We start from the raw sequence: 23765 nt of genomic DNA on the forward strand, positions 1-23765 counted from the left end.
TTACAGTGAACATTATTTTTCAAATCTGCTTAGCTAGCGCATGAGTAAAAGTCCACACTAAAGCGTTGTCCTATCTTAGATGAACGACAAACGGGGTAACGCCATACGATGCGAATAGATTACTTAATACAACTAATAATTGAACTGCTTCAAGCGAACGGTAAATGCCTCGCGAGTTTTCGCGCTCTGTGTGAATCGTAGACAGAGAAAACTGTCTTCAGTGTGGACACGCCTAATGAGGGTTTTTGAAATTTTTTCTGCCACCGGGTGGCGCCACGTATGCGTCTGGTCCAAACAGCTGTCAAATAGTATGGAATTGTAGGTGCCGAACTTATTGTTTATTGAAATTCTGTTATATTGGAAGTGTTATTGATTTTATTATGGACTACGGTCAGAATAAGGTTTCCGAACTAAAAATTGAGCTAAGAGAGAAGGTGCAAAAGTCACTGGTACTAAGGAAAAGCTTGTTGAAAAATTTGTTAACACAATATGATTTAGTTTTTTTTATTTACTCAACCGCAATAGTAAAACAATAATGCAGTGCTTTAATTATAAAATAAAAGAACACTAAAATCGTTCACTATTCATAGTAAAGATAAGCACTTTGACAGTTATTGGACCTGACGACTCGGTGCTGCCACCTCGTGGATTGCCATTTTAGAAAACCCTCAATTACTAAACTGTGTATTCTCTGTGGTCTGTTGCTCTTTCTGAACGAATCAAAAACTGTCAGTGTCAGGATGACAATAACTAACTATCTGTCAGTCACTATCAGGTGGTGAAGGAGAAAGTCTTTGCAATTTGCATAAAAGTTTATATATCAAAACGTTTTATTAGTTTTTTCTTTCATAAAAATGAATTCAGACACTGTGATAATAGAAGATGATGATATTGAAATGGTACGTGTTTATTTTAAATTAATTCTTTACTTCTTTAAACAACGTAAGTCAAAGCAAGCAACTTGTTGTAAATATTATATACCTATATGTTCACGTTTAATTTTGTAAACATACTTCGCACTTCTGATCTTGCTCATTGTCGTCAAGGACCGTAAATATTTGTACATTGTATATACTATAGCTATATGTTTTATAACTTGTGTGAAATCCTGACTGTAGCAGTGGAGCAGCTAGAGTGTATGCGTATAACGCAAACATATAGTATTCACTATATACCAATATCCACTGTGATTGTGAAAGGTCGCCCACAATGCCTGCACTTGGTGTGCCAAAGTTAAAAAACTATGTGTTACTAGTTAGCAGATTCCGCTGCCACTGCAATTGCACACTAGCAATCGCAAAAATAAGCCTGCTGATTTTAGTACTTCTAAATTGTTATCATAACATGGACAAAACTCAAAGTATCAAGTTGCCTGGAAATAATATAGGAAGACCTTGGCTAGCAGAGGGACAGCTCAGGCTAGAAAAACTAATTTCAAAAAACATGTGCATGCCTTCTGAATCCTATTTTATTTATTATCTAATTTAATCTTCTCCAAACTGCTGTTTTCATTAAACTGAGTTATTATTGAGTTTATATTACTGAGTTATGGTCATTTATTTATTTTACAACATATTATATATATTTATAAATATTTGATTATAAAAAAAAAAATATTCGATTATAAAAGTAAAAAAAAAAAAACATTTAAAAATATAAAAAATAGATGGCCACCGATATCGGGCACAGAGTCCAAGGTACCAGTGGTAAGGTTCCCAGACACAGAAACCTCCTCACAATACAAGCCGTATCAAGGAGTACTGCCTTCTGAATCAGTCCCTTGATCCAGCCGCCCAACGAGAGCCTCCTGAGGTGTTGGTCGAGGCTCTTGGCTATTAGACCATTGACCGTAACGACAATCGGCACAATAACAGCTGTGTCGAGATCCCACATGGCGACAATGCGTTAAGCAAAGATACTTAATTTGTTTCTCTTTCTCTTACTGAGTTATTATTATACGATGATAAGGAATATGTTTTCTGGTGATCCCCAAACTAACACCAATACCATGCATTTCTAAATCATCAGCACATTATTTCAGGTACCCATTGTTGTTCTTGATGAAGATGATGATGACGTGGCCACTGAAAAAGCTGTTGAACCACAAACAGTGGAAACTATAGACTTGGATGATGACCAGCCGCAAGCTGCACCCACGGCAGCATCGGAGACAGTACCGATGGACTATGCAACAGAAAAGGCCTTCGTGAGAAAGCTAAAAATTAATAGTCTAATGGATAAAATTGTACAAACATGTTTGAATATGAAGAATGCAGTAGGAATGCCAAGAGTAATACAGAAAACATTAATACCGTTATATAAAGATACAAGCAACGCTGTTAAAGAATCTAAAGAGTTTAAGAAATTGTTGAGAAAAACATGGAAGTTGTTGCAGAAAGACCCTAATCATAAGTTTTTACACATCAAGACATTGTGTGAAGAATTAAAATCAGGGCGAGTGAGAAGAAAAGTGCCTTTTGTAACGCTAACTAGAGAATTGCCACATAGGACATCTGGATTCGTTACAGGTTTGAAAATATTTATTTAATTCTATTATAAATGGTATTATAAATGACACTGGCTCATGTATTAATGTCCAGTACAACAATGCGTTTAGGATGCTGGTGGGGCTGCCACTTTTTTGCAGGGAATGTTCGCTGAGGCGAGGATAGATAGATTTCATCCCGAAGCGCTGTGCCTCGATTCTTCGCAGGTTGCGTTACAGCTCCCACAGCATGCTGAGCACATTCTGCACATTGTGCATACTGCATCGGACAGCACACTTCTGCGGATGTGTCTTACATACTCCGTGGATAGTATGACGCCCGATTTCAGTGTCGTAAACGTAGATTTAATTTAGTTTTATGAGGTTATTATTAATTTATTTTATTTAGTATTATCACTACTAATATTATAAATGCAAAAGTAACTCTGTCTGTCCTTCTGTCTGTTACGCTTTCAAGTCTAAACCACTGTACTGATTTTAATAAAATTTGGTACAGAGATAGAGTTGAGCTTGAGAAACAACATACGATAGGTTTTAACCCGGACTTTTTATAACCGAACTCTACGCGGGCGAAGTCGCGGGCGGAAGCTAGTAGTTTATATTTTAAGTTATTATTATGGATCCATGGTCTGGTAAATAAAGATAATTATTATTAATCCTATTACAGAAATTAATCCCATTAATAAATCACATACTAGATGAGGATGATGATCCTTATGTGTGATTCCTAAGTACCTACCTCATTACTAATGAATGACTCAACATTACATACTCTTCTACTAAAGATCATAAGTATTAATGTAAAATTTCTATAATTTCAGAACTAAATAGCAGTAGTAAACCAATGAATAGTGACGAAAGTAGTAAACAAACAAATGGAGACGAAGAAGTACAATGTCTTGATATGGACGAAATTGGCGAAAGAAGATCTGAACGAATAAAAGAACAAGAAAAATGTGGTGCAGCAAACAGAAAACTAACTGCATATTCACAAGCTGTCAAATCATACCAACAACGCAAAAGATTTGCTAAAAAATTAAATGATATTCATTTGGTCAATGCAGCAAAATTAAACAAGCTAAACAAACAATGTGTTACAGCAATGAGTAAAAAGTTAAATGGTGCTAAAACAGACAAACCACATAGTTTAGACATTAGATACGAAAAGACTGATATTATTATTTTAGATAATTCTGACAATGAGCTTGAGGACAGTCAGACAAGTAATGAAAATCAAAATGTAAATATAATTTTAGATGATTCTTGTAAAGAACATACATTATCAAATGAAGCAATGAACAGTGTTACTGCAGACACTGAAAATAACGTTGGCCTTAATGAAGATTCAAATAAAGAAAATGATCAATCAGAAAATAATATAACTAGACCCTCTAACGAAGATATAGATGTAGAACTTTTAATTCCCAAAAACCATATTGATGTCAGAATTGATAATGTAGATCCATATAATTATAATGAAGAAAGGATAAAAGCAATTGAAAAAGATATTGCGTTTTATAAAAAAAGAATAGAAGAGTTAGAAGAGGAAGAGGTAACAACGGACAATGGATTCTCATCTCCATACATTCTATGTGCAAAGTAAGTATGTGACACTTATTTAACGACGTCAAAAATCATCAAATGACCCCTCCAGCTGTGGGTTAGCAGCGGTGAGGGAGTGTCAGACTCTTACAGACTAAAAACCGTCGTGTTCCGTCGTAGGCCTTTTATGTACCAGGGCCGCGGTAACTCTTTCGAACAATCCCGCAGCCCCGGCAGGCCTTGGCCCTAGGCACTGCTGGGAAGTATGCGGCACCCACTTGTATGTCATGTAAAAAAGAATATTAAAATTTTCAGATTCAAAAGCAAAATTGTTGAATGCTACAAGAAGATATGTGAACTTAATGGAGACAGCGATATAATAGTAAAAAGGTGCGAAATTCGATTACAAGTAGCCAATGGCCATCCATCAGGTCCTGCAAAGAGGCTGGAAGAGCATTTGAATGATAGCATAGACAACACAGGTGCTGTCGCATTCCCTGATTTCTCAGATGTGGTTAAATGTGTTATAGAAGCAAATAAAGAAGATTGTTTAGGTTGGAACAGGCAACAGGTGATCCGAGAAGGTTGGTTTTGGCAATTTAATTAAATGGATGTAGTACAGTTGACTGCACATCAGTGGTAACTGTCATGCACCTTAACTCAATAGTAATAAGTACGATTTTCCTATAAAACTGTTACCACTGACCTGAAGTTGACTGTACATAACTATTTAAACAAGTTTTTTTATATTAATAGTTCCCAACAGACATTAAAGTAGTTTCTTTCTAGTAGGTATAACATGAATGAAATATTGTAATTTATGTTTTGCAGCGTCAGCGTTATTCCGCCAATGCGGACAGGCGTTGCGTAAGCGCCGACAGAAGCGAGAATACAGAGATCTTCTATGTCTAGTACCCGATAAGCAAGACCCTGATGACCCTGCGGAAAATAATCCAGAACTTTTGGCTAAATTAGAAGAAAACAAGCTCATTGCTAAAATAAAAGAAGAAGAAATCTTAGAAAGGTATTGTATATCGTTATTCCTGCCATTCGGTTTTTTTTTAAATGACAAGTGTTTCTAGTATAAAAATAATTTACGATACTTCTTTATTTGCGGATGACAAGTTTTTCTGGACTCTAAAATCGTTCTAAGCAGATTACTTTGACTGTTCTTCTGAATGCAGTCGAGATTCTAGTGCCTCTTAGTCATTTGAAAAGACATGCGGTCGAATTGGGAACCTCCTTATTTTAAGTCGGTTAAGAAATTACGCATTTTTTTCTACATTAGCCACTGAGTTTCTTTTACTGTCTTAAATCTGTTAGCTTATTTTTATCGTGGTGATACAATAAGGTAATTATTATTTACAGATATGTTAAAATGGAGAATCAGATGTATGCACCAGGTGCTGGAAGCAATGGAAGCAATGGAGAAGCCAGTACGATGGAGTTTGAGTCAGACAGAGAATCTAGCGATTCAGAAAGTGGCTCTGAGGATGACACCATAGCACCAGAAGATGTAGCTCCGGACATAAGTCATGACCAATTTGAAATAGAAGGAAGAAGAAGTGAAATAGAACAGCGTCCGAAAACTGTTAGCTTTGAGTGTTTAGTATTAAATAATAATCTTATTTTAACTCCGAATGCGATTAGTAATCAAGTTAATACTGCAGGTGTATCAAATAATCATAATGTTAGTGTAAATGCTAATCCGTCCTCATTTAATCCTTTACTAACGCAGTTATTGGATACTCCATTTGTAACACCATCATCTGCATTATTAGAAACAACAGGAAAACAAAATATCACACGAGAGAGTTCAAGTGTTAAAGAAAACCAGGCCAAAGTTCCAATAGTCGTTCTCGAAAGACATATAGGTAAACATATAAACACAGAGGAAATTATTGATAATAATAATTTAGATACGGTAACAACAATAAATGACTCAAATTTAATTAATAGAATAAAAATTGAAGACCCTGATGATCCAAATATTGAGTCTAGTGATATAAATGAGAATCATAATTGTATTAATTCCAATTATACGTCAATTAGCAATAGAATACAATTCTGCGATGAAGAAAGAAAAGAGGATGATGTCAAAGTTAAAAAAGAGCCTGAACCAGTAGATGTTCAAAGTATGTTAGACGAGTTAGGAGATGGTTTCGTGTGCACTGTATTCGATTTTGAAGACCCATTCCTAGTCATAGAAATATCATCAGATGAATTTTCAGAGGATGAGACGTAATAAAATGTTCTTATTATTTTTGTCTTTTAATCTCCTAAGACCCAACTGCAACTCGATGCAATTTGTAAATTGAACCTTGTTGCTGTCGGGCCCCCGGCGTAGTTTGTGGTTCCTGGCTACTTTATGAAACTCTCTTGGGGCCCGATTCTCCTAAGTTAATAATGTCAAAATCGAATAGAAATCGAATCGCAATATGATCGCAATAGCAGTTTTAACCATATCGGGCATTCTGCTACTAAATTAGACCAATCGTATTCGATTGACATTTGATTGGTGTGCGATTGGTCTGCTATTTTGGTGATTTTGGTCTATGCGGTAGTTTGCTGTACAATCATTTTGCAATCGTAAATCTAATCGTGTGCGTTCGCGCAGCGGAATGTTGTTGAATTTAAAGATTTTAATTATGCAGATAATTAGTGTAAGACGTCCTATAATTGTGTATGGTAAATAAAAATTTGTGTATGCAGCCATTGTGGAGAAATTCACCAAAAACAGATTCCGCTGGGCGAACGTTGGCGAACGTTGTCCTGGCGGAACTTTTTTTAATCCATAGACTTTAGAAGAAAAGAGATGTGTCCGAAAATTAGTGTGTATTTGTGTATAATTGATTATGTATGAATGAAATCAGTGCATGCATAAACTTCGGAGAAATTCAAGTTTCCGCTACGCGATCGTTTGGCCATTAGCTAGTTTTCATATAAAGCGCTTACATAGAGAGCTGTAGATTTTTACATACGTTGTTTTGAATTTGTTTATATTTGTTTAAAAAACAGATTTAGAAAAAGTCGTAGGGTTTAAAAGAGAAAAATATAAACGTAAAATACACTTGTTAGGTCTTAGTTCTTAAAGTATGCAGTTTGGGGTCTAGATTTTCACGTTTACACAAACCTTGTAAGTGTCTCCAACATGTTGCCAAGTATCAATGATGTTCCGTTAGTAATTAAAAAGTTATAGGATATTTTACCATGAATAGATCACTGTTTACAAAGCAGTCGAATATCACGACGTTCTAAAGGAATTGCATGGTAAAATGTATGCCAATAATTAGTTTAATCATTCAACTATTCACTTGCAAAATTTCATGTCATTAAATTCAGTAATTAAAGAAAGACAATTATAATACTGACGGAGCATCGAAACCCTACATAATCCGACCAAGTTCGGATAGCTACAAAAAAGCGGCCGCGCCATATGTCTAAGCAACGTTCTTAACTTGGTAGGTTAGTATTTATTAATATGGTATAGTTGCGTACACAAGCGTTAGGAAAAAATAAAACAATTGTATTTCTTGATTGAAAAATATTTTTTTAATAATAATGCCACTATCTACGATAAAAATAAATCTTCAATTAACAAGTACTTCTCTATTTAAATATCCGTGTAAAAAAATATTTTTATTATTATTACTTACATAAATTACTTAACTACGTGATTAAAAATAACGTTAATAAACGTTACGTATTTTAACTAAAATGTCGTAGATAGTGGCGTTATTATTAAAAAAATATTTTTCATTCAAGAAATGCAATTGTTTTATTTTTTCCTAACGCTTGTGTACGCAACTGTACCATATTAATAAATATACTAACCTTCCAAGTTAAGAACGTTTCTTAGACATATGGCACGGCCGCTTTTTTGTAGCTATCCGAACTTGGTCGGATTATGTAGGTTTTCGATGCTCCGTCAGTATTATAATTGTCTTTCTTTAATTACTGAATTTAATGACATGAAATTTTGCAAGTGAATAGTTGAATGATTAAACTAATTATTGGCATACATTTTACCATGCAATTCCTTTAGAACGTCGTGATATTCGACTGCTTTGTAAACAGTGATCTATTCATGGTAAAATATCCTATAACTTTTTAATTACTAACGGAACATCATTGATACTTGGCAACATGTTGGAGACACTTACAAGGTTTGTGTAAACGTGAAAATCTAGACCCCAAACTGCATACTTTAAGAACTAAGACCTAACAAGTGTATTTTACGTTTATATTTTTCTCTTTTAAACCCTACGACTTTTTCTAAATCTGTTTTTTAAACAAATATAAACAAATTCAAAACAACGTATGTAAAAATCTACAGCTCTCTATGTAAGCGCTTTATATGAAAACTAGCTAATGGCCAAACGATCGCGTAGCGGAAACTTGAATTTCTCCGAAGTTTATGCATGCACTGATTTCATTCATACATAATCAATTATACACAAATACACACTAATTTTCGGACACATCTCTTTTCTTCTAAAGTCTATGGATTAAAAAAAGTTCCGCCAGGACAACGTTCGCCAACGTTCGCCCAGCGGAATCTGTTTTTGGTGAATTTCTCCACAATGGCTGCATACACAAATTTTTATTTACCATACACAATTATAGGACGTCTTACACTAATTACACTGGTCAACAAATTATTATTATTTTTTTGGTGCAAAGGTGAAATATATCATTTCTTATAGATAATTTGATACGTAATCGAAGTCCAGAACATAAAGTTGCACTTGCACGTAGGGATTTAGAGATATACCCCTCCCAAAGTACCAAAAACGCGTTTTTTTTTATGATATTTGATGTAATTTTTTGGGGACAGCAGAATTTTCTAGTAATTTCTAACTAAAGCATTATATAGTACTACTTTCCCCGCATTAACCCCATTTTAGTATATATTTTTGCAAGTTTTCTTTCTCAATATATACCATTTTAAATATAAAGTGGAGTTTTTTCATACTAACAGGCCAAATAAAATATAGGGAAGATCGAACTATCGTAGCTGTATACATATTTCATGAAAATTTAAACTCTTAGCGTTCGAAATAAAAATGAATTTCAATCGGGAAGAGTAGTACTATATAATGCTATAGATAGAAACTAAAAAACAATTTTGCTGTCCTTCAAAAAAATCGTCAAATATCGTTAAAAAACGCGTTTTTGGTACTTTAGGAGGGGTATATCTCTAAATCCCTACGTGCAAGTGCAACTTTATGTTCTGGACTTCGATTACGTATCAAATTATCTATAAGAAATGATATATTTCACCCTTGCACCAAAAATGCTGTTGACCAGTGTTATCTGCATAATTAAAATCTTTAAATTCAACAACATTCCGCTGCGCGAACGCACACAATCTAATCCGCGAGCATAGCGAGCGCGAAATTTTTGAGTTATGGAACACAAAAGTACCTACCCAAAATTTTTTGAAAAAAGCACTGTACAGTGAACAAGCCGCGAGCGCGAAATTTTTGATTTTTGGGACGCAAAAAGATATGTAAAGAAATTAGAGAAGAGTAATGTAAAGAGTAAGGCGCGAGCGCAGCGAGCGCGAAATTTTTGATTTTTGGGACGCAAAAACATATGTAAAGAAATTAGAGAAGAGTACTGTAAAGAGTAAGGCGCGAGCGCAGCGAGCGCGAAATTTTCGAGTTTTGGAACACAAAAGTACCCATATATGTTTGAAAAAAGCTTATACAGTGAAGAAGCCGCGAGCGCGAAATTTTTGAGTTTTGGAACACAAAAGTACTCAAACAAGTTTGAAAAAAAAAACACCGGAAAATGAAGCAGCTGCGAGCGCAGCGAGCTCAAAATTGTTTGAGATGTGGGACACAAAAGTCCTCCACCTCCGCTAACAAATAGCGCCTAAACAACTTAAAAATAGCCACTGTAAAGTGAATTATTTATCAGGGCTCTAATGTAACTCTGAATTAAGCACAAATAAAAAGAAACCGTGACTGAAGCGAGCGTCAGTTGTTTTTGCTACTTCTTTGCTTTAAATTTTTGTTAGATGAGGAGTCAAAAATTTTTAGGGCAGAACAAAATAGCAATCAAGAAAGAGCAGCGAGCGAATTTTTTTTCTATCTTTGAGGAATTAAGTTAAGTAATCAGATAAAGCAAAAATATAAGAGGGGTGACAGCCTCGATGTCTCGCGCATGCACTGTCGTAGTTTTGTTTAACTCAAATTAATATAAATAAAATGAAACAGTAAATGGTAGGTAAACGTAGTGTAGGACGTCCTCAGGCACGGTGGTGTGCGTTACCCTGGCCAGATGTTGTCGAAAATGGTCATTTTAATCTTATAGATAATTAGTTGTGCGGCTTCTGTAATTGTTGCGCACATTTTTAAATTTGTTGCGCGTATAGTTTTTTAATTATTTCACAAAAACTGGAGCTGGAGTAACGTTACCCCAGCCAGACCTTTTTCTTTCTGATGGGAATATTTAAATAAATATTACCTATAAAATTAGTTGTAAATGTTGTGCCATATTTTGTATTTGTTCTTTCTTCGGTTGCGAAGTTATTCGAGATTTTGCTGGGGTAACGTTTTCGGTTTTGCTAGATCTTTGAAATGGTTAAGCGGATTCTTATCAAATTTTGTACATAAAATAAAAAGTTCAATTGAAATGATTATTTTACCGGTCAGTAAAAAATCTTAAAAAATCATGTACTTAGTTTTTATTTACTTTTGTACATGTCTGTACTAAATTTGTAACACTATCCAAACTAATATTATAAATGCGAAAGTAACTCTGTCCGTCTGTCTTTTCTTCACGCCTAAACTACTGAACCGATTTGTGTGAAATTTGGTACAGACATAGTTTGAAACTTGAGAAAGGACATAGGATAGTTTTTATTACAAAAAAAAATAAAAATAAAATTATTCCGGACATATAGCGCCATCTATTGGTCAAATCAAAAATCTGCTGGTAGTCACTTCCACGCGAACGAAGTTGCGGGCAAAAGCTAGTACTACATATTTTAGAAGGTACCATAATGTTCAGTGGCGTGCACTTGGAGAGGCCTATGTCCAGCAGTGGACTGCGAATGATGATGATGAAATGGTAGGTAGTGAACCTAGGCTTCGCAGATAAGAATGTCACCTTTAGTGACTTGTCCCTTCTGCCCGCGCCATCCTGGTCGTGCAGATATGTGTCGACCAAGATGGCACCCCCCAAGATGTGGTACCCGGGGCGGTCCGCCCCCCCCCCCCTTACGCCGCTACTGGCGTAGGTGTTTCCTCCAGTATCGATTATAAAAGACTAGTGACCCGCTCCGGCTTCGCACGGGATAACAGTATTTCCCTACTATTAAATGTATGTTATTTGTCATATAAACCTTCCTCTTAAATCACTCTATCTATTAAAAAAAAACCGCATGAAAATCGGTTGCGTAGTTTTAAAAATTTAAGCGTACAAAGGAACATAGGGACAGAAAAAGTTTTATACTATGTAGTGATACTTGCCTGTTCCTATGCCATACTTACGACCGCTGATGCGCTGATAATTTTCACTTAGCTTTACTTATATATCCCATAGGTAACCTCCTAGACCCAACTGCAACTCGATGCATCCCATAGGTAAGGAAAAGACGCAAAGACTAGGGCAACTCAAGAAAGTGCCATGGCGGTAAATAGAACGTGTCTTATTATACCATGAACGCTTATTTGCTGAAGAAATAGAAACCTATCCACCTTCTTATCATACAAAACGTGGTTTTAAAAAAAGTACCAGCTTTTGTACCACCTTCAAACCACCGTCCCGAACAAAATCAGTGGACTAAAGCGGGTTCTTAAAACCACGTTTTATAAGGTGGAAGGTATATATTTTATACTGAAACGATGTGGTCGACAAGCTATGGTAGTGTACCTAATGACGTCTTCGAAATAGGTGAGAATGAGTAGTGCTCTCGTCGTGCATTATTTTTACGAGCCTTCATTGCCATGGATGTTTGTTTGGTACAAATCTTGAAGCTATTTACTGCGAACAGTACCTAACCTCCTAAGACCCAACTGCAACTCGATGCAATTCGTAAATTGAACCTCGTTGCTGTCGGGTTTAATTCTAATTAATTTAAATTAATTCAAATGGCCATTATATGCATTTGGCTATCGCAGCGTCCGAACATATACAAGGTGTTGATTTGCATTTGTGCCATAGTTCAGGAGGAGGACATACAATACGTAAATAATCGATTGGAATTACAGTAGATGGGAAATAACTAATATGCACTGCTTTTTTTGTCATTGTAATGTCGTGGTATTTCCGAAGTAATCTAATTTTATGAATGAAATTTATGGGTGATCGTTGCGTATGCTTTGTGTTTGCGTTTGTGTGAGGGTGCAGCACGATTTTAACGCCAGTAACATACGCGCCAAGTTTAAATAAGGCTAGATGACATTTATGGAATTCAGAAAAAAAATTAAAGAAAAAAAATTACGTACCAATTTTTTTATTGATTTGGGTCGAGAATCATTAGCATAATTATCTCCTTGAATATGGCACGGATGCAAATCAACAGCTTGTATATTTTAAAATAATTAGGGTGTAAAATAAAATAACTAAATAAAATCTACATAAAGGGTGCTATGAATCACAACTCACGGTATTTCATTTTGTACAGATTTAATTCGACAGACTGTTAAATAGGTACTTATTACTGCTTTACATTTATTTATTGGCCGTTGCTACTAATTCGGTACTGCTTGTCCGTACAACATGACAAACATGTAAAAAACTGCATCAAGAGTGGGTTATTGAACTTATTGAAATGTTAACTAGTGTCCATTATCCATCGATCTATCCAATCTTACGTATATACAGAACTTTAGCACTAAATACCGTCATCGCCCCGATATAAAAAATAATTTTAAGTTTCCTAAATTAAAATCCGCAGATTATTGGATAATTACAATTTAAAACCATCTCTTCTTCACAAGGTCTTATGATAGCGACCTAGCAGACCGTCTCGTACAGCGCAATGTTTGACACTGCAGTAAACTAAAGCTCAGGAAACAATGGCCGGGTCCAGTGTCATAGCTCGCTTCACAGATTCTACTGAGTACTGCTCTAATGTAAGCAACAGACCATGTGCTCAATTCCTAATAATAACTTATAGGTGCACCAATTAATTAATTCTAAACTGCTATGAATAAATTCACATTTAATCCGCTATTCTAAGCTTCGGATATTACAAGACATGTCCAACAAGGAAGGAATACATCGATTCAAGTTTCCACTGGGATCCAACAGCTTATCTTTACAGAAAGAAAAGTTACCTTTTTACTAAAGTATTTTATTTTACACCTCCCGATGTCTTAAAATAAAAACCTGATTACAAGCTGCTTAGTATAAAACTTTACCAACAATAACGATTATGCAATTTCGAAAAAAAAAAATGTACAGTGAACATAAAAACAGCCTAAAATTTTAGTCTACAACCTGCGATGTACGAATTTTGAATGCATAAAAAAATATCTCTCCTATAGGGCCTTACCTTACATTCTTACATAAATTTTCGTATATCATATCGTCTTTGACAATCTGATGTTGAAAGAATATTGATAAGTCCACTAACATACAAATGAATGGTATCCTATCTAGCCCTTGAAGGCAACACTTGCTAGAGAGTGGCCGTCGCGAATCACTACATTAAAACTTGGAATTTAGGCAATCGTAAGCCACTCGATAATGTGTAACATTTCATGTGTTCAAATGAGCAAACAAAGAGAGCAAGGAAAGGCCGGGTGAGCACAATTTACATTATAAAATCAACTATTTCTTCTACAAAATGCATCGTCAGTCTTGCCTGAAGGTATTGATAATCAGGAGACATTCTCAAGTCAGTCTTCATTGATTTAGCACGTCACGGTTTACGAAGAGAGGAACACTGCACGCCATGGAATGCACACACAATGTCTCGCGCCTGTGTGGGGGATTTGAACAGATGGCAAGTGTTACACATAAGGGGCACCCGTCGCCGACGCGTGCCTGTAGAGGACTAATCAATCACACACCACATTCAAGAATTTTATTTATTTCTATTTTTTTGCGCATTTTCTCGATTTTTTATATGTATCATTAATTTAGCATTAAAATATGGTAATAACTTCAAGTTTGCGTCCATCTCTTTTTCGGGTTATATACCGTTATAAAACTTTTAATCCACCACGGGAATTTTCATCACACCGATGTCCATCGACAAACCTTTGGCGGTTTGCGGAGCGCAACGTAACTTTAACGTTTAGTAGACGTTGTAAGCGAAAAGAGAACAAACAAAACAAAAACAAACGTGAAGTTCCGGCCGGTCGCACGCGGCCGCCCGCCGCCGCTCCACTCCACCCGAGGGCACAATATTACACTTAAGTATAAATAAATTAATGCATCATCGTCCCACGCACGGTTACTTTATTACATTTTCATGTCCGTGTGCAATAACCGTCTTCACATGCAAAGCTAGGCGGCCAATGACTCGCTGTAATCAAACCTCAGAGGCCGAAGCCTTGTGGTCCCACAAGTTAGTGACAAGGCGGTAAGGCGACGAGCTTTCAGTACAGCGAGCTCCGCACGATAAGAAACTGACACATTTTACTAGAATGTTATCCTTACAACAATGGGACCGCATCACCGATACGGACTGCACGCTGTGCCATATCATCATGAGGTGCCCAATGGTACGGAGTGGACGGCGACGAGCCAGCACCACGTCAAACCATAATATTTTATGTTAAATTATACATAGTATTATGTTTTACATTTATGTAAGAGCTGTTGATTGTAAAAAAATTATATGTATGTATATCCCTATAAATGCTGAGTTGGTTTATTTGTCGAGAGCTGTGTTTGCCTTGACTGCGATTACACACTCCTCACCGCAAGACTTCAGCACAGTGCACTGAAACAACACAATAAAAATAGTAAGACACAGTTGACAAAAAACAAGAGACAAAAACAGTATCAGGAACTTAATTATTTTCAGTCAGTTTTATGTGGCGATGTCATTCAGATAAAAACATGTATTTCCATAGTAATATTGTGACACTACAACTCTCTACCAGCTTTCGAAAAGACAGGTTCTTTTACAAGTTTACATAATAGGTATTACACGAATTTCGCCTCGAGACGAATTCCTGCAGATATATTTAACAGGAAAACATTAGTTGGCAGGAAAAACTAACATAATTTATTATAAGAATTACGAAAATATACGATTAAAACGAGATAAAACCTAACAAAAAAAAAACACGTAACAGTTTAAATATTTACTGTATGCTATCTTTCCTGTAAATATAGAATTGTAAATCTTATCAATTGAGGTAGGAAATTCTTATCGATTGTTTACGATAAAGTGAAACTGACATTAGCCCTGACATAAGCGCTTAGTATTCAAAATGTTCTGAATAATTGAGCGGGTTGATCGATTTCCGCCGAAGACCTATGTAACGTAAATGTAGTTAGAGGTAATAGCTAGGTCTTGAGAACTCTTGAAGCTAGCAAATTATACTGTCAAAGAACGTATATTTTCATAAAATTCCAATGTACTTGAAGCTCAATTTTCTTGCGAAGTTATGAGTACCTAGTACTTAAGACGTTTTGTAATAATTATAATTCATATCACGATATCAAAACAATCATAATGGGAATTCTGGAGTAAAATAATATAACATTGTATTTTTAACGTATAGGAACTAAGCTGGCTAGTCTCCAAGCCACGTTGACTACACGTGCTCAAGTTGAGAGGTTAAAATATCACAATAGAAGTGATATGCCATCAGTTTATGCTACTTCCAGTATTCATAAGTTATTTTTAAACATATGATATTTGCACCGATGCAATATGATGAATCCACACCAATAGGAAGGAATTTCCTAAGATCAAAAACATGACAACTTCAAACCGGATAGGTTGTCTCAATATTCTTCTAATTATGATCCTACTAATAGAAATATTTGTACTCAAAACCCAACTGTCCATATGGCTGGCAATAAATACTAGCCCAGGTATGGGGCAGAGATATTATGTACGAGTGGATCTAGCACCAACAAGTTATAGGAACATGTCAGAGACTCTATACTCGAAACTATAATAAACAAGAAAGAACAATGTCAGACGTCCATAGTATTTTTATTTTATTTATTACTAGCTTCTGCCAGCGACTTCGTCCGCGTTAGATTCGGACTTTGTGCAAAGAGAGGAAGAAATAATAATCACCAGCATATCCAATTATCTAAATCACGCATAGATTGACCCAGCCTATTATTACTTAGCTTTAACCACTAAGGCTGCACACGCGACGGAAGCTTAAAAAATGGAGTAACTTCTCCCGTTTTCCCAACATTTCCCATCACTGCTCTGCTCCTATTGATCGCAGCGTGATGAAAAGTATCCTATGACCTGCCCAGGAGTGTGAAGAATATTTGTGCCAAGTTTCATTAAAATCCGTCGAGTAGTTTTTGTTTCCATAACGAACATACAGACAGACAGACAGACAAAAATTTTACTGATTGCATTTTTGGCATCAGTATCGATCACTAATCACCCCCTGATAGATATTTTGGAAATATGTTTAATGTACAGAATTGACCTCTCTACAGATTTATTATAAGTATAGATGTTAAAACGGTTTACACACCAATTACATTAACATAAAAAAAGATAAAGAAAAAAAAAGAACATATTGTTATAAAAAAAAAATACAAATAAAACTTAATAATAACTTAGGCTCAATAGTAACTTAGGCTTAATAGTAACTTAGGCTCAATAAAAATATTTCATGTACAGTGAAAATTCTTACAGTTTTTGTGTAGTTTAATGTTAGAAGCTTTTCTATGTTTTCCACTTTTGCATTGAACTTCTCAAAACCAAATTATTCAAACGAAAACCTGAACTCGATAAACAAAATAATTACTTATTAACATGATATTTTTTTTTGGAAAGTTCTAGATAACAATTAACTATTTTATAAGAAGTTAGTATTTTATATGTGAATTGTTGTAGTAAAGAACTTTGTGTACGTGAGAATTCAGTTTTAAAAGTTGATTGGGTGGGCCGAAACCTGACATTGTTCTTTATCTTATTTATTTCAATTCAAGAGACTGGCGCATAAACATGGGACTTTCGGACAAAATGGTATTTATCTAACGCTTATTAATATGGTCTAAATTTTAAGCAAATATGCTTTTTCAATGTTGCAGTAGATCCATTGTAGATTACGTATATTTATTTTGTATAAACACAACAAAGGTGTATATAAGTGCATACTTAATAAAGATTATTCGCTACTTAGTCGTGTTGTGATCTCACAAGACCGATATACACATATTTATTTTACAATCAGCGTGAGCCACGTGTTGCGTTTGGAGTCAATAACACAGAACCGTTCCTTAGAAGACAAGTGTTTGGCAGATTTTGGATTATCTCTAGAGAGAAGAAAATCAATGTAGTACCTATCTAAGTAGCCAGCAAGGTGTGTAAATTATCGAATTATTTTAGGTAAACAATCACGATTTCTCTTATCTAGTTGACAGAGTGAAACTAAATCCGGTTAAAGATTTACGAAATATAAGTCTTGTACCAATAATTCTGCAAATTGTCGTGCTTAAGCGTCGTAATCATCGTAGTAAAATGTCAAATAAAATGCGAAACTGCCCATCAAAGGCATGCTTGTAGGCTATCTATGAGGGCACGATTTTAAATGTATTACATAGTTACGTAACAAGGTAAATTACGTGGCGCATTAATTGTTTTTAAACGTCCACGTGTTCAGATTGTACTGTCCGAAAATTTTATTATATTCTTTGTTACATTACCGAGGGTCATACAAAATTCTACATGCAGGACGGCTTTCCGTTAGCATTGAACCTAATTGGATCAAACTGAAAAAGGAAAGACACAAAGAGTACAAAAGGTCAAGTATCAGATATCGAGCCACTTCAGAGGCAAAGAAAAAAGGTTACAAGAAGCTTGGGGACCGAGGAAATTGCGATTTTTCCTAAGCAACAGCGCTTGAACTTAATATCAATTCATAGTTAGCTTTCGAGGGTCACTGTGAAACCTCATAATAATTTAAAACGTAAAAAGTTATGAGAAATTTTCGTGACAAGATACAATATTTGTAATTCTCACCTGACGCGCCTAAAATACATTGTTACCTACGTGAATGCGCCTAATATTTTTTAAGCTTGAACTATGTACTTAAATTTTGCTAGTATGAAGAAACTGAGCTCACTAAAATCGCCACGTCTGTCTTATAATATAATAATTACGAACTTCGATAATCCTATTTCATAAATATTGGATATGGCTAGTTTTTCTTGAGAAGTTAGGATAACTCTCATGACTGATTTAGATAGCAGCCGACTTAACTAGGATGAAAGTCACATCGTAATCTGTCAATGTTAGACCAATTACAACTTCATCAGATGACTAGAAAGTTGATAACCAGATACTCACCAACAGCTCTTTGCCGCTATCGAAGTCGGAACGCAACTGGGTGCCGAGGTCACCGTCTGGGATCTTCAGGTCCTCACGTAAGTCACCGTTGTCAGCCATGAGGGTCAGGTAGCCGTCGTCAGAGATATCGGTCAGCTGGTAGTCTTCGCGCTTCACGTGGGGCACGTCCATGTTGTGGGTGGAAGGGCAGATATCTTCGTATCTGGGAGGAGAAATGGGTTTATCGTTAAAAATTGTTCATGTCAACATTTTAGAGTTGGATTGTTGGACACAGATTTTTTGACAGTTTTATTATGCATAGTGATCAGAGTTATGTTATAAACCTACAATATAAAGACAAAGAACATCATCTTATAATGTGTACTGAAGTGTTTAGCTAAGTATGATCTAAGATTTTTCTAAAGAATCTCTGAATCCTTAGGAAAACAATGATTCAGCTTGACACATGACACAATTCATGTAGATACATGTTTCATAACATATTAATTTTGAAGAGATTTACTTTAGTCTGGCTTTATCAGCCAAGACATGGTAACAAAGAAATTCGGTACGATTTCGCTCACATTGAAACAATTAATCTGTAATGTCATCTATTTATAAGTATTATCAAGTGTAAGGTCAACAGATTTGGTTGTACAAATATGACACATCTACAAGATTGCTAAAGAAATAAAGAAATCAATAGTGACGGACTAAAATAGTCTGCGAGAAAATACGTCCAATGAAACAATAACTTGGATACCGAGCTAGCATTAGATATTTATAGCATAAAATATCAGGAGGCTTTGTGTAAATAACACAGAAAATTTCTTTTTCTTGTATGTATATTTACAGTGACATTTACTTGTGTTGTCACAAGAAAATTGAAGGACTTGGGAACTGAAACGGACCGAGTTGCGAAACATTTAAGTTAGTTTACGAAACACCTGATTATAGAGTTTCACAAACTTTTATTGGGACTTTCCTCCATCCCATTTTTAGGAAATCTAATTTTACTATTGTGAATGATGTATTTCGGCGAAAACATTTTAAAGCCATTTTAATCCACCTACAGAAACTATATTTCAGTTCAATGACGTAATTTCCCCTCTGACGTGTGTATAGGTGACAATATCGTCAAAACTTATTGTTGGCAGCTTTATCACTGTTTTCTAAACAGTTTAGCCATGCTCTTGGCATTGGCACACGTGGTCTCGAGTGCTCATGTGGCAAGGTAACCACATGTTCTTTTGCCGCGCTTTTGTAGAGTGGAAACAGATAATATCTTCTGGGCGTAAATGGGGAAAAACAAGTGATTTTCATTTATGTACAAAACTATTTGGTGCTAACAAGAGATAACTTTAGAAGTCAGCTGAAAAAGTGTGTTGCGAACGAAATTGAATGTTTCTTAGCTATTGGCTAATTCTTATATAGATGACCACTAGATAGGATAACCAACTAATTCCTTGATTAGCTTTTACATGCGACTTAATCAAGAAGTACATTTGTGGCCCTGGACGGTGATCCCAGAGCACAGTTGTGAAATGAGACGCATAGTCGGGCCTGGAGTACACTGTCCGAGTACCCTCAGCACGAACACGGTATGTTACAGAGTTCGCGACTCTATGGGCTCGGTTGGCGGTTTTTACCGGAACTTTACAATGTTAACTGATAAGACTTGAATAGTTGTTACTGGTCAAGTGATAAAAACGAGATTAAGACTATTCATATCAAACTTAGAATAAACGTTTTTTAGTTAAAATGTAGTATATGCGAACACAGCTAGATGTTCAGTTTTGGGACATATCATACTGTACTCCATGTTAGAAGAAAATTGTATGATCGCCACTTAGGCGCCCCAATGTCTTGATAACAATCGAGACTGGTTAATTACATTGATTGCATCAATTAATGCTTAAAATAAGGTGCTGTACAATTTATCGTTAAAATCTCGATGGTTTACAAGTATTAAGGTTAATAATATACCAAGAAAAATAAGTTTATATAAAGATTGATAGGTATACTCACTTCTTGCCGTTAAAAATATCGATTCCAACCAAGTGAACTTTAGCGTGGCCGTGCTTGCCGGTTTTAGAAGTGGACATCTCGACGATTTTGCAGGGGCGACCCTTGAGCATGACGAAACCGTTCTTGCGCAGGGCGGAGCATTGCATGGGGAAGGTGGCGGAGGCCCCGGAATCCCCGGTCTCGAAGTGTGTATCCTCGATGTCAGCCATTGTGTGTGTGCCGAGTTTTAGATACGGTCAGGAGTGATCTGGTAAAATGCAAACACGACAGTTGTATTAAATACTTCCACTATAAGTTACGTGTCAATTTTAAAATATAAGTACAGCTAGAAGAATTTCAAAACGTGTTTTATCACCATCACCTTTAAAACGTCACAATCAACGCAGAAAACGAACTGTGAACCGATCACTTGCTAAAACAACACTAAAATCAGGATTCAATCACTCTTAAACTAACTGTAACCTTTAAATTAATAGAGACACTGAACTTGACAGCTACCTACTCTGTACCATTGACAGTTAGCTAATATAAGAGGCATGCTAACCATTGGAACCTTGGCATTATATCTCAAACATGAATCATGCTGCTGACGAAAAAATTAGCACACAGGTTGTTGACCTGTAGTCAATGAACTCTCCAACATGTGAAAAGTGAAAACCTTAATACTTTGAAATAAGGCTGCTTTCCTGCCGTGACAGCGATAAATTAGATTGATGGGATAATAAATTCTGTAAACTTTATAGTATAGTAAACAGCTGATTATCAGTTTTTCAGCACTTGATACATGGTATGCCTAAAAATATCATCAATATGACCTAATATGTTATTACATTAATTACTAATTATAGTTGAAATAATTTGTGGCCCTGGACGGTGATCCCAGAGCACAGTTGTGAAATGAGACGCATAGTCGGGCCTAGAGTACAATGTCTGAGTACCCTCAGCACGAACACAGTATGTTACCGTGTTCGCGACTCTATGGGCTCAGGATGTAATTTAAAATATGACTACCAAAAAGTGTAAAAATGTGACAGTAAGCAATAAAAGATCAGCCATCTTTCTAAACATTAAAAATAATTGTGGTCATATTGGTGAAAGGCAATCCGTTATGAACTCAATTCTGATTTAGTTTGCTGATAACATGCTCAAAGTATTATTCAAAAATGTATGATGCAGCAATTTTCATAATGACATTAAAACCATAAATCACAAACAAGGAATAGACAATTATTTAAATGTAATGAAATCTTCAATTTATAAGGCAAATAAACATATCAAGGAAACCAAAGAGGTTACTTAGCCTCAAATGAAGTCTGTTAATGAATGCCACATTTACATATAAATATTCATTTTGTAGAATTAATTCCACTGAAGATAATATTCTTGAAATATGTATTTTAAAACATGATATTATGAAAATGTTAATAGGTCACCTCTTTAGGTTAGAATCAATTTATAGCTGTAATATACAGTTACAATTAATTTATGTACACAATTTGTAAACGAGGCAGCTTTTCAGTATGAAACCTGCAGAAAGATAGTAAGTACAAAAAGATTCATGAACCTGACTGACTTAACGATGTGGACATTTAAGGTGATTTGTATTCAGAATGAAAGTAGTCCATTTGTGTGCTAAAATATTTCGATCAGAACATGAAACGTGGAACATCAATGATTCAAGTATATTCGATGTCATTTCATGTGTCATGAGCATAGAAGGGTTAGGTTATTGGAGGGTTAATGTGTGAATAAAGAAATTCTAAACCATAACAAGAAAATAATAAATTACTGTAGATTGTGTTGCCAACTGGGTCAATAATGTCTGTAAAATTGAGGTGTTTATCATAATCACTTGAGAAACAAAGGTTGAGATATCTGCCACACCACACTATCACTGTGTGAAACATAGTCTGTTGTCTGCAATCCACTTATCTTCTTTTGTGTGACAATTGGCAGTTTTTCATGTCAGGATATTTTATAGACCACAGATGAACAGTTTATCATGCTGAATGTCTGAAAATCACACTCAAACTACTTGCCAAAGGCAAAAATATCTGAAATCATCTAATACACTACAAAATAAATGACTTACGCTATTTTGAGGGGATTTTAAAACGGCAATTCTAGCTCAAAATCTGTCAAGTCATACATAGGCACACAGCTATAAATATAACCTATACACAACACACTTTACTATAGGGTGAAAGGAGTCTAGACTGTTATAGGTATGTTTTTGAAAATTTTGACACGACCTAACCCCACCTACAGCGGTGCGAAGAAAAACCTTTATGGGAGGATGTACTTGACATCCACCATAAGGTGACGAATATATCGATAACATTAGGATATGGTGTAAAAACAAAAGGTATTGAATGAAATCATGCCTGACGCACGATGGTGGTGACGACACGGAGTGGATGGTGTGGTGCGCGAACATGTGGTTCACGAGAGACATCTTGACCATGTCTTATTCAGGACCAACACATGAAAATAATCAAACCACCAACCGTTTTATCACCGTTACACCAAATTTAACACGTAGAAACTTAATACAATGTGAACTTGATCTTTAGAGCGAATCCGGAGATAACGAAAAAAAATAGCAATTTGACAAACGTGCCGGCGCCGCGGCACATTACAATTTCATAAATTACACAAGATCCACACCGCGGTAACGCCGTATATGCACAAATTTATATTCACCATAGAAAATACTTACGAAAACAATAATTATAACTATTAATAAGGGATTCACGATAAAACTAAGATATTTATCGACACTCACATGTGACCGACGGGTTCTTCAACCGAAAGGTCAATTTGCGCCTGCGTAGCACCTACAACACTCACTTCCTGTCGCGGGGTTCACAAAATGGCCGAAACGCCGCCGCTAATTGGCGGTAAATATGAACTTATGAACATTTTGGACAGTTTTTCACTCAATAATAAATAAATGGTAATTAAATGTCATGTAAAAATATTTCTTCTAATTACAAGTAACAAGTTTAGTCATACACTTTAGTTATTTTTGTGTTTTTAATTAAAAAGATTGAAAACGTTATACACTATCTTTTTTTTTACGCCAACAGGTGGCGCTGTTTGTAGCTTTTAAATACAGATAAACATTTTTATTGAGCGATGAATGACATTGAATAATATTAATTAATTCATAAAATTAAATTGGGGGTAGCTGAAAACCAACTAAAAAAGGTTCATTGAAAATTTTGTATCAATTTACAATGT

General features: G+C 35.5%; 2 protein-coding genes across 3 annotated transcripts; one reads left to right on the forward strand and one right to left on the reverse strand.

Moving 5' to 3' along the window:
• The first annotated feature begins 766 nt into the window (after positions 1-766).
• On the forward strand, positions 767-6309 carry LOC124639004. The gene is made up of 6 exons (XM_047176212.1): positions 767-899; positions 2042-2528; positions 3328-4105; positions 4364-4632; positions 4880-5072; positions 5417-6309. Exons 1-6 carry the CDS (start codon positions 855-857, stop codon positions 6291-6293), a joined length of 2649 nt encoding a protein of 882 aa, XP_047032168.1. The 5' UTR covers positions 767-854; the 3' UTR covers positions 6294-6309.
• A 7774-nt stretch (positions 6310-14083) lies between these two features.
• Positions 14084-23425, reverse strand: LOC124638693 (eukaryotic translation initiation factor 5A). Of its 2 annotated transcripts, none has more exons than XM_047175716.1 (4): positions 23308-23425; positions 20523-20769; positions 18516-18717; positions 14084-14957 (listed from the first exon to the last, which is right to left on the reverse strand). In XM_047175716.1, the coding sequence occupies exons 2-4, from the start codon at positions 20729-20731 to the stop codon at positions 14886-14888; spliced, it is 483 nt and encodes a 160-aa protein (XP_047031672.1). In that variant the 5' UTR covers positions 20732-20769; positions 23308-23425; the 3' UTR covers positions 14084-14885. The 2 variants fall into 2 exon arrangements, with proteins under 2 accessions (XP_047031672.1, XP_047031673.1); XM_047175717.1 differs by having other exon boundaries at positions 23242-23385.
• Positions 23426-23765: the final 340 nt, after the last annotated feature.

Source organism: Helicoverpa zea, chromosome 18 (assembly GCF_022581195.2).
Source record: "Helicoverpa zea isolate HzStark_Cry1AcR chromosome 18, ilHelZeax1.1, whole genome shotgun sequence".
Classification (NCBI taxonomy): Eukaryota; Metazoa; Arthropoda; class Insecta; order Lepidoptera; family Noctuidae; genus Helicoverpa; species Helicoverpa zea.